This window comes from Styela clava, chromosome 15, assembly GCF_964204865.1.
Source record: "Styela clava chromosome 15, kaStyClav1.hap1.2, whole genome shotgun sequence".
In the NCBI taxonomy this organism is placed as follows: Eukaryota; Metazoa; Chordata; class Ascidiacea; order Stolidobranchia; family Styelidae; genus Styela; species Styela clava.
The window spans coordinates 6,104,568-6,118,855 of record NC_135264.1 but is presented as its reverse complement, the minus strand read 5'-3'; the positions used below and the strand labels follow the sequence as shown (position 1 = coordinate 6,118,855).

Sequence of the window (14,288 nt, the reverse complement as noted above, 5' to 3'; positions counted from 1 at the left end):
TGTTAGATATCTGGTTTATGCAATTCCAGTATGCACATTATTTGTTTCATTTAATGCTGTTTTTCGTATTTCGGTATTTTGATCATAGGTAGGCTATTATTAAAAATCTTTTCAGTGATTGTATATCTGTATTGAATGAGTATATTTAATTACTAGAATGATCCAGACTACTTTGATATCATTCACACTAATCCCAATCAGGAATTCAACTGTGACTACCTAGTCAGAATTATTTAATGTTGGATAGATATTGTGAGTGCTGCCATTCATTTGATCGTATTTCATTGGTAGCGAATTTCAAAATATTATAAGCAACATAGCTTAATTATCTCCCCGAATTTGAGTTTTTTGATGATGGTGAATAATTTAAAATGCTTGAAATCTCATTATTAGCTGTTTTATAATCTTCTCTTCCTACCACACTGATTTTCAGGGTATTTTTGCCGAGGCTACTTCAAAAACTACCATGTTTTCAATAATCATGTTTATGTTATGTATAGTGCAGTTTTTGTATTAGAAAGTAGATATTTTGTTCTCTTTAGCTCGTAAAATTATCGATTTATCTAAGTAGACTGACTGTTGAGTGTCAACTAAGTTGAAAATTATGTTTTTGTTAAAGGATCTGGATTACAAAACTGTCTATTAGATTACAAAGTACTGTAATTTATTTCAAATGTTCGGGATTGATTATTCCAGATACTGATCCCTTTACCCTTACTTACGGTTTACGCATACTGACCCACCAAATCAAAAACATAGAACTAGAGAAAAGCCAGATGTAAAAACAGAAAAATATGCGGGGTAAAATTTGTCAAATGCTAAACAGAATATCGATAGTTGAGAACCTTTGGTATAAACAGAACAAATGGTAATGAAGATTTTTAGACTTCAAAATCTTGTTTTATTTGACTTCACAAATAGCATCTTGGCATTCGAAAAATATTAGTTTGACACTCTTTTGAAAAATAGACAAGAACCAAGGCAGTTGTTGTGGGGCTCTTTGACAAAATCCTATTTTTTTTCTCTATCATCCTTGTGATGATAAATTTAACAATTTTTATAATACAGCAAATTTATTGTTTGATCAGGGAAATTAACCAGGAATACATACATATGTTGTTCCTCCAATATTTATATGACAAAGCCAGACTATGCCACACACTACATTGTTTGTAAATTTTTCTGGAATGAAATCCTGCTTTTTTGTTACATTTTTACAACTCTCCTAAATAAGAATTTCACTTTATACACAAGTTTTGTTAAATATAAATTTCCATTGAAATGAAATCTGCTAATTCTAAATAGTGTTATTTATCTTAGTATTACAATTTTTGGTGCTTCATACATCCGTAATATATTGAATGATAATATATATTTATATCTAGTTTTTGCATAAGAAACCTTATTATACAACATTACAACCTGTTATATTGCAACTTTTTATTTTTTTCTCGTGTGTTTTTAAAAATTGATTTATGAGTAAATAATATTAGTTGGTTCGAAGATGGTTTCATTAGGTTTTTTCTCATTTCATATAATTTTTATATTATGACATTTCTGTATCTCGATGAACTAGACCAATTATTTAAGATTTTCCACTGCTGTCTTTTCAATGTACTGTATTCATAATGTTATTAAATGCCACTAAAAAGAGATATATAACTAACCCAAAATATATTGATTTGAGCTATAACTATGATATTTTCTTATGGCAAATTATTTCATATTAGTTGCACTGTAGTTCTTTTTTGGTACATTCGTTATATTGAAGTTTCATATATATTTGAAAAATTACTTGTATGGTCCAGTGATAAATTTTCCATCACTGTTTATACTAATAATTTTATTTGTGTGTTTTCTGTTTATAGTATAATAACATAATATTTAAAATGCCAAAAAAGAGTTCGAAAGATGGAGGGGAAACGAAAAAACGGCAAAGATTGTCATCAACAAAAGATCGAAATTCATCTGCCACATCTCCGGGAAGCAATGAAGTTTTACTTCCTCCGACACCAACAGCAACTCATCTAGTGGCATCGAACCCCTTTGATGACCCACCTTCGAATGTAATGAACAATCCAGGGGGCCCAATGATGCAAGGGCCTCCACGTATGATGATGCATTCACCTTTGCATAATCCTGGCATGACGTCCCCTTATGGCCCAGTAGGTCAGAGGTCAAATTGGGTTTCAAGTCCAGTCGGGCCCCAACAGAGACCCACAAGACCATATGGGTCTCCTGGTGGACCCAACTGGAATGGGAGTGGTATGATGTCACCTGTGGGGCATATGGTGCCAGGTTATCAACCTGATCCCCAAATGATGTCACCCACAGAGTATGGTTACAATCGACCTATGATGAATCACCCTAACCCCAATCACCCAATGTATCGGCCCCCTCCAAGAATGATGGGCAGGTTCGGTGATGGGAGCCCGCCTATGAATTCTGAAAGAATACCAATGCCCCGAATGCCAGGACCTATGCATGGAATGCCACATAATAATGGCAACCCGGGACAAAACATGCTTGTTGGTCCAGGTGGGCAAATGAAAATTCTAAGTAGGCCAAATTTACAGACTTCCATTCCGCAGCCATTGCCATCAAATCGGAAATCTTCAAATAGTAAGTCAGATAAATCATCCAGAAGTGATAGTGGCAGCACTACCCCAAAATCTAAAAAGAAATCAAAAGCGGCCGAGGCCAAATTGGCAAAATCAGCCGCAAATGAAGCCGATGATAAATCATGGAAATCTAACGCCCATGGAGCTGGAAATAAGTCTAATTTGTCTTCACCTGGGAGCGGAGTAGTTGCCCCACATGCTGTTCCACCTGTGCTACCTCAAACATGTTTCCAATGCCATAAAGAGATTAACTATCCTGGAGAAAATTGTATCTGTTGCTTAGCTAGCTGTAATATTTGGTACCACCTCTCATGTACCGGACTTACAGACACTGCATACAATTGTTTAAGAAGTGAAGAACTAGCATTATGGGCTTGTGATAACTGCCTCCGAGTAAAAGAGATTGATTCGGTACGACTTCGTGATCCTGGTCGTTCGGACTTATCAAATTCTAATAGCAATGGAAATGGTTTGCCTATAGTTGGCAAAGCATGATCTAACATGCATTCTTGCTTATAACAAGATAATGGTTACAATGTATGTATGCAGCATTTGCTAAATGGTCTGTGAGGTAAAGTACTATAACCATTGGAGTTAGCTACCGCATGAGGTGGATACCAATGCAGCAATATAACGCCTTACGCCTTTCGAGAGCTGATATCAGAGAAATGCAGTAAATATGAACATTATATTGAAATTATGGTACTAGAACTGATCAGGAGTAATTTAAATCCATATTGGATTGAGTTTACACATTTTCATCAAAGCAGAAGCTTCAACTACAGTTACTACTAAGTCTACTTCCGCAGACCACATGACTTATTTTGCCCAATCACAACACGCAATACAATTTTGGGGGTACATGAGCATATCTTAATTACATTGTCCAAAGGGTACCAATGAACAGAAAGTGTGGAAAACCCTGTCATAGATAAATACTAATATAGCAATGGATAGATCATGTTATCAATATTTATTATTATTCTGATAAAGATATATATTAATATGCCTACTGGGTGTCATTCAAACAATCATTTAATTTTTTCGTTATTTTGATTGTTCAAAAAATTTCCTAGTTTACAGTTTTATTATGTCATAATAACGTTTGAAAGTTGTTTCAGTTAATGATGTTACCAACCATATTTATATTTGGCCGATTGTTCCTGAGATGTGTATGATAAACTTCATACTAACGTGCCATAATAAAAAGTAATGGTGACGCAACGAATACTTTGAGTGAAAAATGTGCTTATCTGTATTTCTATTGAATACATTTTGTCTAAATAATCCTGTTCCATACTTGTAGAGAAGGGTGAACGAAATTAATCATTTCTTAGTTTACAAAGAGTGGGGTGGGGTCTTGCTAGTTGCATTATGTTTGTATGAGGAAGTGGTGACTTAGGTCAGATGAAACATCAAGAAAATATAGTTGCACCCAGACTCTCCAATCAATCTGGTTGATATGTGACACCAGGGTTGGGGAGAATGGAGTCAAAGCTACCAGAAATTTTAGTAACACCGGCAGATTCCAATCTTAAAACTATTTTTTCTCATTATTTACGAGGACTTCCAAATAATAAAACTTCATTTTTCAACTTATATTTCTTTTTATTACAGTTTCAAATCGGAGTAAGATTTTAAAATTTGACACTTTCATATCGATCATAGTTTAGAGTCGTGCATCTGGACATCCTGTATCATGATAGTGATCGTACCAAAACTATGGCTATGATGCCAGGGTTTCTGGAATAATTGTGATTTCAAACCCCAGCACTGATTTTAACACTATCATCTGGTTAACTTTGATTTAGAAAATTTTCATCATCATTGGAATCATATAAAGAACAAGTCCATATAAGAGATATTGCACATAATTGGCAGTACTGCTCTAAAAATCAAACCCACTGTTTATTTAGCATTCAATAGCATTTGGGGTCATACATGGAATAGAACCGGTAGCGATCATTGTGTCATACCTTAAAAATGGAACGAAAGCACAGTAACCCACACCTACAATATACTGATTTAAAAAAAAAATTCAAAAGTAGGTTTTTCTTCACAACTAAATGTGATTTGTAACTATATTGTCTTTTTCATCAAGTTCAAAATGAACGGGCGACAAGGGTGGCAGTCCTGCAATACTTGCATAATGCAGTGGCGATCTGACACCGCAGTGGGAATTAGCATCAGATCTTGAGTGTGATATTGTCTCAGAGACTTCAGCATTTACTTCCTCTTCTAAATCTTCATATCTCACTGATTGGTCCATTGACCCCAAGTCTGGTCCCCATTGGTCAAACAAAACATTCTTCGATTTTGAGTTAAATGCTGGTAATGATTTGAAGTTTTTGCGTTGTGTGAACTCTTCCTCAGCAGCTTGTCGGATTTCTGATGCAATATCGTTTCCTTCAAATTTGAAGTAGTTTTCAGGTTGACCAATGAGCATTGATGCTGCCATTGGATCGCTGTTAAATTTTTGTGGCATAAAGTTCTTTACGGGTTCACCCATATCTTCTGCGCTAAAAGCGAGGGGTGAATAATTTCTGTTTTCTTCATATACCATTAGTCTTTCGCTCAAATTTGATATCTCGGACCTCAAATCGCTGACTTCAGATTTCAAAGACTGGTTTTCATTTTCTGTGTCTTCTAAAGCCTTCACCAAAGCTATAGCAGTGGTTTGTAATGCTTGAAATCGCATTCGATATTCTTCGATGATGGCCTCTTGACTTTTGGGCTTTCTGTTTTTTGTCGTTGATGAAAAAAGCTCAGCATTTTCTTCTTCCTGGTTAACTACTGGAAAATTCAAGAATTGCAACAATGAATCTGTCTCTCGTTCTTGAACTAAGTGAATGATATCTCGAGGGACAAATTGCCATGTGTTTGCTGGTGAGCATTTCTTTTTTGGTTTGGAAATTCGAAACGTTTCTGTGCTTTTATCTACTGTTTTTTCTTCACTTTGAGGGATTGGTTGATCTTCATTAACCTGATATTCAATTTTATTACGATCACCAGATTTTGAATGTGAATGTGGCGACTTTTGACTGTTTGGAATCATATTTTTCATGGAATTTGCCTCCCTTTGCTTAATATTAATAACGTCCCTCATTTTTTCAAATTTTTCAGCTTGCATTCTGATAGGAAGTGCTATTTTTGTACATGACACCTGATCGAGTGCTTTTCTCATCATTTCTGCTGCTAAAATGTAGTTTTTCTCGGCTTCCTCCCATTTTTCTTTCTTCATAAAACCTTCAGCTACCCGTTCGTATCCATGTGCTTTGTTCAATGGTTGTTCCATATCAAAGCTCATGAATGTCATAGAGGCAGGTACTGACATAATGAATAGGTACCTAAGTAGTATTTATAGAAATTAGGAGCCTGTCCTTTGAAGCGCAGTCACCAAAAATCCCGGAATAACTGAAATCACCAGCAGGCGATAATGCACGAATGCTATAGCAAACGTTTTGGGAGGCGCAGTTCTTACCACTTCATGGCAGCTCCTGCCACGAACGAACCGCGGCAGCTCTTGCCATGGTTTTATAGCGCTATTCAGTATTCAGTAATCAGTATTAACGGTATATTCACAAATTAATGTACCAGATTTTATTTGATCATGTGGAATTATATCTACTTAAACCCTAACCCTAACCCCAAATCAATCAAAACTGTATCCATAAGAAAAACGTTCCAACTTACCCAATATTTGTCACCATAATAGACAGCCCTGTCTTTACGGCCCACCTGCCGCGGTTACGGCAGCAAAATTTTACCTGCCATTGGTTTTCAATTTGCTGCCGCGGTAACGGCAGCTCGACATTGGTTTGTGGCAGCTAAAAAGTCAGTTGCCATGAGTTTGGCCGTAGCGGCCATGGTATGGAAATACCGCCATGGTTTTGCGGCAGCTGCAGATGCCACAGAATACTTAAAACTGCACTTGCGTTTTGGAATGGTCAGCTGATAAAACGCAAAAAAACGTAAACACAGGAATATCACAGCAGCGCTACGGGTCAGCGATTTTCTTGGCCGCCCCTTTTTGACGCAGTTTTTGGACACGTAGTGGACATAACAATCGTTTCAATATTATGTTGTTGTTGTTCTTGTTCTTGTTGGACACGTAGTGGACATAACGATCGTTTCAATATTATGTTGTTGTTCTTGTTCTTTGACACGTTTTTAAAAAGTCGCTTTTCTCTTTGATTACTGGACTAATTGCTTTGAAATTTTCAGTGGTTGAAGATGAAATTTTTCTCCAGAAGGCTATTACTTTTATTTATTTCAAATATTTCTGTTAGCTCTGTAAGATTTGTTTTTGTTTGCTATGACGTCACTAAACGTTCTGTGGTTATCGGACGCCATTTTGTGTCCAACGGACCATCTTGCAATTTCAATTCACGCTGTCACAAGACAGGAGTTCTGGTACCGTAACACAGCGCGGTGACACTGAACTAACTCGTAGCTGTCAAAAGCTTGAAAATTCATACAAATATGAGAAATAAAAAGATGAAACTTGGCAGGTGGGTAGAGTTGTGTTTCTTTTAACCATATTTGAAAGTTTCGCGTTTCTACATTTGAAGGAGGGGGAATAGGGGGTGTGCATTTCCGATACGTCGATAATATCTTTGTCAACCAATTTACGGCCACCGTGTTTTCGGCTGTTTGATTGCTGTGATGTGGTGCTTTGTTTATAATTTAACGAGTTTTGTTCGAAATAACCGTGTTCTTGAAATATATGACGGTCAGAAATGCAATTAGAAGCCCAATGTTTTCACGCTGTCACAAGACCAGCAATTGTCAACCAATTTGCGACCACCGTGTTTTGTCTGTTTGATTGCTGTATGGCTGCGTATGCGATAGTCTCGACGCAGCATAAACGATGATCAAGGCTTGAAATCCGTGGTCGCACACTGGTCGCAAATACGTCTTTCGAGTGCCGTACTTTGGGGATTTGTATAGCTTCAACCCTTTGTCGTAGAAAGTTAATACGAGGTTTAGCGTGTAGAATAAATGCCGCCAATGCACCCACGGTGAAAAAATTAACGGGTTAGATATATTGGTTTTTGTTTTATAGCGGTTTGAATGAAATTGTCCGCAGACTGGCTACACCACCAGCTACAGCTACTGTAGGTCGGTACTGGTAAGTTGCCATACAGGTACCGTAACGCAGTGAAATTGACTTATTCCTTCCGCGGTATTACTAATGCTGCAATGCAAGTTTTATAGCCTATCGTATGCGGAACGGAATATCAGACCTACAGGTTCGGTACCGGTACTGGTAGCTCAGTACGTAAGTACGATACTGGTACTGGTGCCGGTACCGGTGTCTTACCACAATGAAATTACCGTAACTTATTCTTTCACGGTCCTACCAGTGCAGTAATGCAAGCGTTGTAGCACTTGTAGCCTACTATATTTGTTTATTTTGATGAGAGTCTACTGGAAACAACATGAAATTTAAAAGGGAAGAATTGTTCTGTGATCAATTATCTGTCCTAAAGTGTAAACAACATAAAATTTGCAAGGGAACAACTGTTCTGTGATCAATTACCGTATATGGCCTACAGTGTACAGGTAAGATGCTGGCTGACTGCTAACCGGTACTGGTAGCTCAGTACGTAAGTACGATACTGGTACTGGTACCGGTACCGGTGTCTTACCACAATGAAATTACCGTAACTTATTCTTTCACGGTCCTACCAGTGCAGTAATGCAAGCGTTGTAGCACTTGTAGCCTACTATATTTGTTTATTTTGATGAGAGTCTACTGGAAACAACATAAAATTTGAAAGGGAAGAATTGTTCTGGGATCAATTATCTGTCCTAAAGTGTAAACAACATAAAATTTGCAAGGAAACAACTGTTCTGTGATCAATTACCGTATATGGCCTACAGTGTACAGGTAAGATGCTGCCTGACTGCTAACTCAGTACCGCTTGACACGTTTTTAAAAAGTCGCTTTTCTCTTCGAATACTGGACCAATTGCTTTGAAATTTTTAGTGGTTAAAGATAAAAAATTTTTTCCAGAAGGCTATTACTTTTCGCTATGACGTCATCAAAATTATGTGACTCTACGTGTCCATATATTTGAGCATAGCTCTCTTGTTTTTTTATGTTAGTGTTGAAGATAAAAACGAAATAGGTATACTACAGGCATGAAAGCACGACAAAAGTATACATGCATGACTTAACATAATTGTTAACAAGCATTATGCATTCCCTATTTTCAATTTTATATGCAGTGTCCGCAGCCCGGTCTTACTACTTACTGAATACAGCGCGAAACACCGCAAAGAGCGCGAAACAGAGGGAAACAGCGCAAAATAGTGGGGAAACAGCGCGAAAGAGCGCAAAATAGAGGGAAACAGTGTGAAGCAGAAAAAAATTTTGCAATGAGTTCGGGGCACCTTGTTTTGAGTTGGATTACCACGGCAGCAAATTAAAAACACAAACCAACGTATGTAGCCAGTAATGCTGTAATGGCAGGTCTGCCCCTGCTGGTGACACATTTTGGGTACTATAATTTAGAACATTTTCCATGTGGATATGGTTGGCTTTAGGGTTAGGGTTAGGTAAAAAGGGACCTCCAGAAGTATGTGCACCAAGATGGCGCACAACCTGAAAATAGCATGTGTGTGTGTGTGTGTAGCGGAATCAGGTTGTGCGACATATTGGTGCACATACTTCTGGAGCACCAAAAAATTAGATAAAATTTCGCATGATGACCAATAATCCGGTACATAACCTTGTAAATATACCGGAAATAGCGCCATAAAACCATTACCAACTTTCATGACCTTTGACCGATGCTGCCAGCTCTGTTTTTTGTTCCGTTTAGGGGGACACTCGTTGCGTAGCACGTTTCGTCAGGTTTATACTTGTGCGTTGCTTTGACTTGTTTAAATATATCGCTGTGTGTTAGCGTTTTTTCAACAGTCTTTTTCTCATTTATAGATCGAATACAGACTAGCTTGTATATCTGTTATGCATTTGAGCTGCTCTGTTACACAGTCACCCAAATCACACGGAGCTACTTCAAAAGTGATGGTACTGGCAGACTGGATTTTCTCATTCAGTCATTGCACTGGAATACACCGAGCAGGATTTGCCTGATATTTGGGAGCTAAACTTTCCAGAGGAAAAGGATTACATACCTAAATAACTTAATAATTTTAGGTGAGTAAACACGTACCACTTCCTCTTGGCAAAACCTTCCATCTTATATTTTGTACGTTATAAACCTTATCTAAGGTTTTGTTTGCTCCCCTGATTTCATAATCAGTTTTTATTTATTTGTTTTTATCTGTCAAATGTATTGTTATGCTGATTATGGAGTCGAAATAAACTTATACTTATACTTATACTAAGAGCTATCTATAAAATGACGTACTTTGCAAAGTAAGAGTAATCGAAATAAAATTGTATTGTATATTGTAATGAACTGCAAAAGAATGTAACTATATGGAAGGAGAAAGCAGCTATCAAGAAAGGAAATTTCACCCTTGATTAGGTACCAATCATGTTTTAAAAAGAAGATTAGTCTACAATTGAAAATTAGTAAATGGAATGATCCCCCAAGTTGTTGGGACTCTGCATAAATGCCCTACTGGATGGGGAATTTGTTTAATAGGTGATCGGGGCTGAAGCCTGGATATCATTTGGATTCATTCTCAGCACGGTAGACCAGAGGATGTCAAACTCGCACCCCTCGAACACTCAACAATAATTATGATATTTTTTATTTTTATTATTAATGAAATTTTACATAAGTTGATTTGTATAAATTGCAATAATGGTGACATGCAAGAAATTAATAAGTGAATGGCATTTGAAATTTGAGGTAGACTTAAATTTTCGAAGAAAGTTATGTCTCAAATTTACAATAAATTGGGATCTGGTCTTATTACACTGGCTTTGGTTGCAACAGCATTAAAAAAGAAACAATTTCTTTATTCAAATTTGTACACAATATTATTTTGCTTAATTTAGAATTCCCAACATAAGTAGGTTCAAAATATATTGCAACAACATGAAAAACCAATTCAACTTTCCCAACCAAGAATGCTTAGCAAGGGTACACTTTGTTTGAACTTCACCACAACTCTTTTTGTGATTGTATAATCACCATCTGAAATATATTGAGAAAAACATACATGATGAATAAGGTGCAATGCAAATTTTTGAATATATTACCTATGTAGAACAGCGAACGAATCATGAATTGTATAAAATGGTGGTGACTTTGGGAATGAAAATGTTAGCTTTTACAGTCGCGATGAATTGATTTTGCTTTATCAAATATGACATACCTCAATCACTTCATTCTAAATTTTTTTATTACTCATGCAATCACCTTTAGACTTATGGGGCTTGAATATGTTTCTGTTCTCTGGATTTTTGATGGCCCGGCTGACATTTGTTAGTTGGTGGCAATAAGGTCACCGAGACTGTTCTTCCTATTTCACAGTCAGATTTAAACTGCATCATTTTCTCTTCTCACTTTCAAATCTCATATGTTGGATGTACATGGAGTATGAATTCTGCTTTCGCATTCGTACCTAAAAGTTATGTAATTTTTTATTTATTTATTATTCTGCAAATAAAAATATAGCTCGATTTGATGTTGCAAGTGACAATATTTAATAGTTGCCATTATACAGAAGTTCAGGAAATTGATATGCTAAACCGTTTTTTTTCTTCTCAAAACTACTTGTCTTATTGTATTTTCAAGACTTTTTTTTATCTCATTCTAAAATTATATGTGATGTTTCACAGGAATCTTTACCCTCCCTCCCCTTGTTGGACAATTTTTACGAATGACTAATATTCTCTACCGTTACATTTTTTTTATTATTTCAATTTTTGACTCATTTCAAATGTTGGTGTCGCAGACTTATGATGACCCCTTCTGTTTCTTGCGATGAAAGCCACCTGCTTTTAAATTGCGACTAAATCCGTTTCTGTATTGTATAAGCTGTGCCTTGAATTTGTGTATTATTTCCTGCATGACGAAATGAACAAAGATAAAAAAAAAATTATCACTGAATTTTCCCGCTTTATGTTTTTTTTCTCTCTCCCAAATGCTACCGTATATGAATATTTATATCACTCCCTGTTTTGTTGGTAATTTTTTGAATGACTAAGTTTCTCTTTGTATCCATTGCTTTCTTTAATTGCAATTTATACTTTTGACTCGTCTTAAATCTAGGTGTCGCTGACTTATGATGACCATTTCTGGTCCCTCGCGATTTCCTGTCAATTGCAATGAAATCTGTTACTGTAATGCATAATTTTTTTTATCTGTTGTGAACTTGTGTTGTGATTTCTGGCACGACGAAATAAACGTATTGTCTATTGTCATAGTTCACGTTTTTAATGTAAATAATATATAGGTTCAGATTCTAATATATGAAATCAAAACGGCAACGAACATTATGTATGTTAAACAGTAATGTCATATCGATGTTTGAAACTTTGTGTCATTTCACCTTGTATCGAAATATATACTATAATATATGATTGTTTAGTGTTGTATATTATATGATGTGATACCGCTAGGTGACGCTATTGACCCAGACTGATTTGACCTTGTTCTATCTGTGCACGTGTTAAGTGCTGACTTGCTGTTTAGTCTGTTACTGCTATGGTGTCTTTATGTTGAAGTGCTTGACTCTTATAATAAAAGTAGTATTGTAATGGAAACTTGGTGCTTGTTTATAAAGATCTAAAGGCAGAATACACAACAATTTGGCGACGAGGATGGGATTAGTCTGCTGCCATATAACGTTAGCTGTGTCAATGGGATCGGTCTGCTGCATGCCGGTGTCACAGTAAGTGTTTCAAATCAACGTTATTACAAGTACCCGAAAAGAAGAGTCTGCAATATAAGCAGCTGAAATTGTCCTTATAGACTGAAATTTATGAGCCTGAAATTCCGTAGCTGAAAAATTACTATACCTGAAATGACTACTTTTGGAAAAATAGAAGAGTATAGTAATGGCCAAGATTGGTCTGAATATGTTGAACGCCTAGGACATTATTTTGAAGCAAACGAGATTGAAAGTGCTGATAAAAAGAAAGCCATATTATTAAGCGTTTGCGGGGCTCAAACATACAGTTTGATCAGAAACTTATGTGCTCCTGAAAAGCCTGGTGAAAAAACTTATGTCCAGCTGAAAGAACTTGTGAACAAGCATCTCAACCCCAAACCATTGGTGATAGCAGAAAGAGTCAAATTTCATGAAAGAATCCAACATGATGGAGAAACTGTGAATGAGTTCCTGGCAGAGCTCAGGAAATTATCTGAACATTGTCAATTCGGTGAGTTCTTAAATGATTCACTAAGAGATAGATTTGTGAGTGGACTAATATCAACTCGAATGAAACGTAAATTATTAACTGAAGTTGACCTAACTCTGCAGAATGCTGTGAAAATTGCTACTGGTATGGAATTGGCAGAAAAACAAGCCAATGAATTAAGTTGCAAATTTGAAAAATTGCCAGTAGATGAAAGTAAACCAAAAGTTCATAAAGTTCAAAATAATCAAAGATTTGCAACGCGTTCTGAAATTCGAAAATTCAAAGAATGTTTTCGATGTGGGAAAAGTAATCATTCTGCTGAAAGCTGTTTCTACAGAAATGCAAAGTGCCATAAATGTAAACGAATTGGGCATATAAGTCGAAAATGCTCAATGCAACGTAACTTCAATCGAGGTTCCAATCCTCTGAAAAGGAAAAAGTCTTCAAATTGTGACTACATGCAACCTACGAATGATGATAACCTGTCTTCGGACTGTTCTCAAAATGAAATGTGTCCTGTATTTACTACTAAGTCTAGTTCTTATGGTCCAATAGTAGTTCCACTGAGAATCGAAAATTGTGATTGTAAATTTGAATTAGATACTGGTAGTGGGGTGTCACTCATTTCTGAAAGCATGTATGAAAAGAATTTTAAACATTTGCCTTTGCTGAAATCTAATGTTGTATTGACAACTTATACTGGTGAAAATATTACTGTCTTAGGTAAAGTGAATGTTACTGTTGAATATGAGTCACAGTGTGTAAATTTACCTTTGCAAATTGTTCGTGGCAATGGTCCATTACTATTGGGTAGAAATTGGTTATCCCAATTGCAATTGAATTGGCATCGTATTTGTCATATTGGTTCCAAGCTCACGCTTGAGAATATTTTGAAAAAGTACCCTGTTTTTGATAATTCCCTTGGTACTATAAACGGTATAACTGCTAAACTAAGGGTGAAAGAGAGTGCCATTCCGAAATTCTACAAGCCACGCCTGGAAATCCATGGATATGGCCTACGAAGCCATGGCAAAGAATTCATATTGACTATGCTGGTCCAATAATGAATGAAAACTTTCTGGTGGTGGTCGATGCTCATTCTAAATGGCCTGAAGTGTTGAGAATGCCTTCAACTACTTCTGAAAAGACTGTTGATGCATTGAGATATTTATTTTCGAAATATGGACTACCCGAAATATTGGTAAGTGATAATGCTCCTAACCTGTCATCGAAAGAGTTCAGAGATTTTATGATACGAAATGGAATTAAGCAAATCTTCTCAAGTCCGTATCATCCGTCCTCTAATGGTGAGGCTGAAAGAAATGTGCGTACCTTCAAAACTGCACTGAAAACTTTAAGGAAATTACCTGGAACAC

At 36.4% G+C, this 14,288-nt stretch overlaps 3 protein-coding genes across 3 annotated transcripts; 2 read left to right on the top strand and 1 right to left on the bottom strand.

The window, feature by feature from the left end:
* The first annotated feature begins 1,887 nt into the window (after window positions 1–1,887).
* On the top strand, window positions 1,888–3,908 carry LOC120333957 (pygopus homolog 2-like). The gene has a single exon (XM_039401386.2). The coding sequence runs from the start codon at window positions 1,890–1,892 to the stop codon at window positions 3,114–3,116; it is 1,227 nt and encodes a 408-aa protein (XP_039257320.2). The 5' UTR covers window positions 1,888–1,889; the 3' UTR covers window positions 3,117–3,908.
* Window positions 3,909–4,208: 300 nt separating this feature from the next.
* Window positions 4,209–6,562, bottom strand: LOC120333755 (uncharacterized). Its single transcript, XM_039401112.2, has one exon. The coding sequence runs from the start codon at window positions 5,953–5,955 to the stop codon at window positions 4,684–4,686; it is 1,272 nt and encodes a 423-aa protein (XP_039257046.2). The 5' UTR covers window positions 5,956–6,562; the 3' UTR covers window positions 4,209–4,683.
* Window positions 6,563–12,575: 6,013 nt separating this feature from the next.
* LOC120342905 (uncharacterized) lies at window positions 12,576–13,976 on the top strand. Its single transcript, XM_039411953.2, has one exon. It carries the CDS (start codon window positions 12,576–12,578, stop codon window positions 13,974–13,976), a length of 1,401 nt encoding a protein of 466 aa, XP_039267887.2.
* Window positions 13,977–14,288: the final 312 nt, after the last annotated feature.

Coding starts and splice junctions, on each gene's coding strand:
- LOC120333957 (XM_039401386.2), top strand. CDS start 1,890: ATGCCAAAAAAGAGTTCGAAAGATGGAGGGGAAACGAAAAAACGGCAA.
- LOC120333755 (XM_039401112.2), bottom strand. CDS start 5,955: ATGTCAGTACCTGCCTCTATGACATTCATGAGCTTTGATATGGAACAA.
- LOC120342905 (XM_039411953.2), top strand. CDS start 12,576: ATGACTACTTTTGGAAAAATAGAAGAGTATAGTAATGGCCAAGATTGG.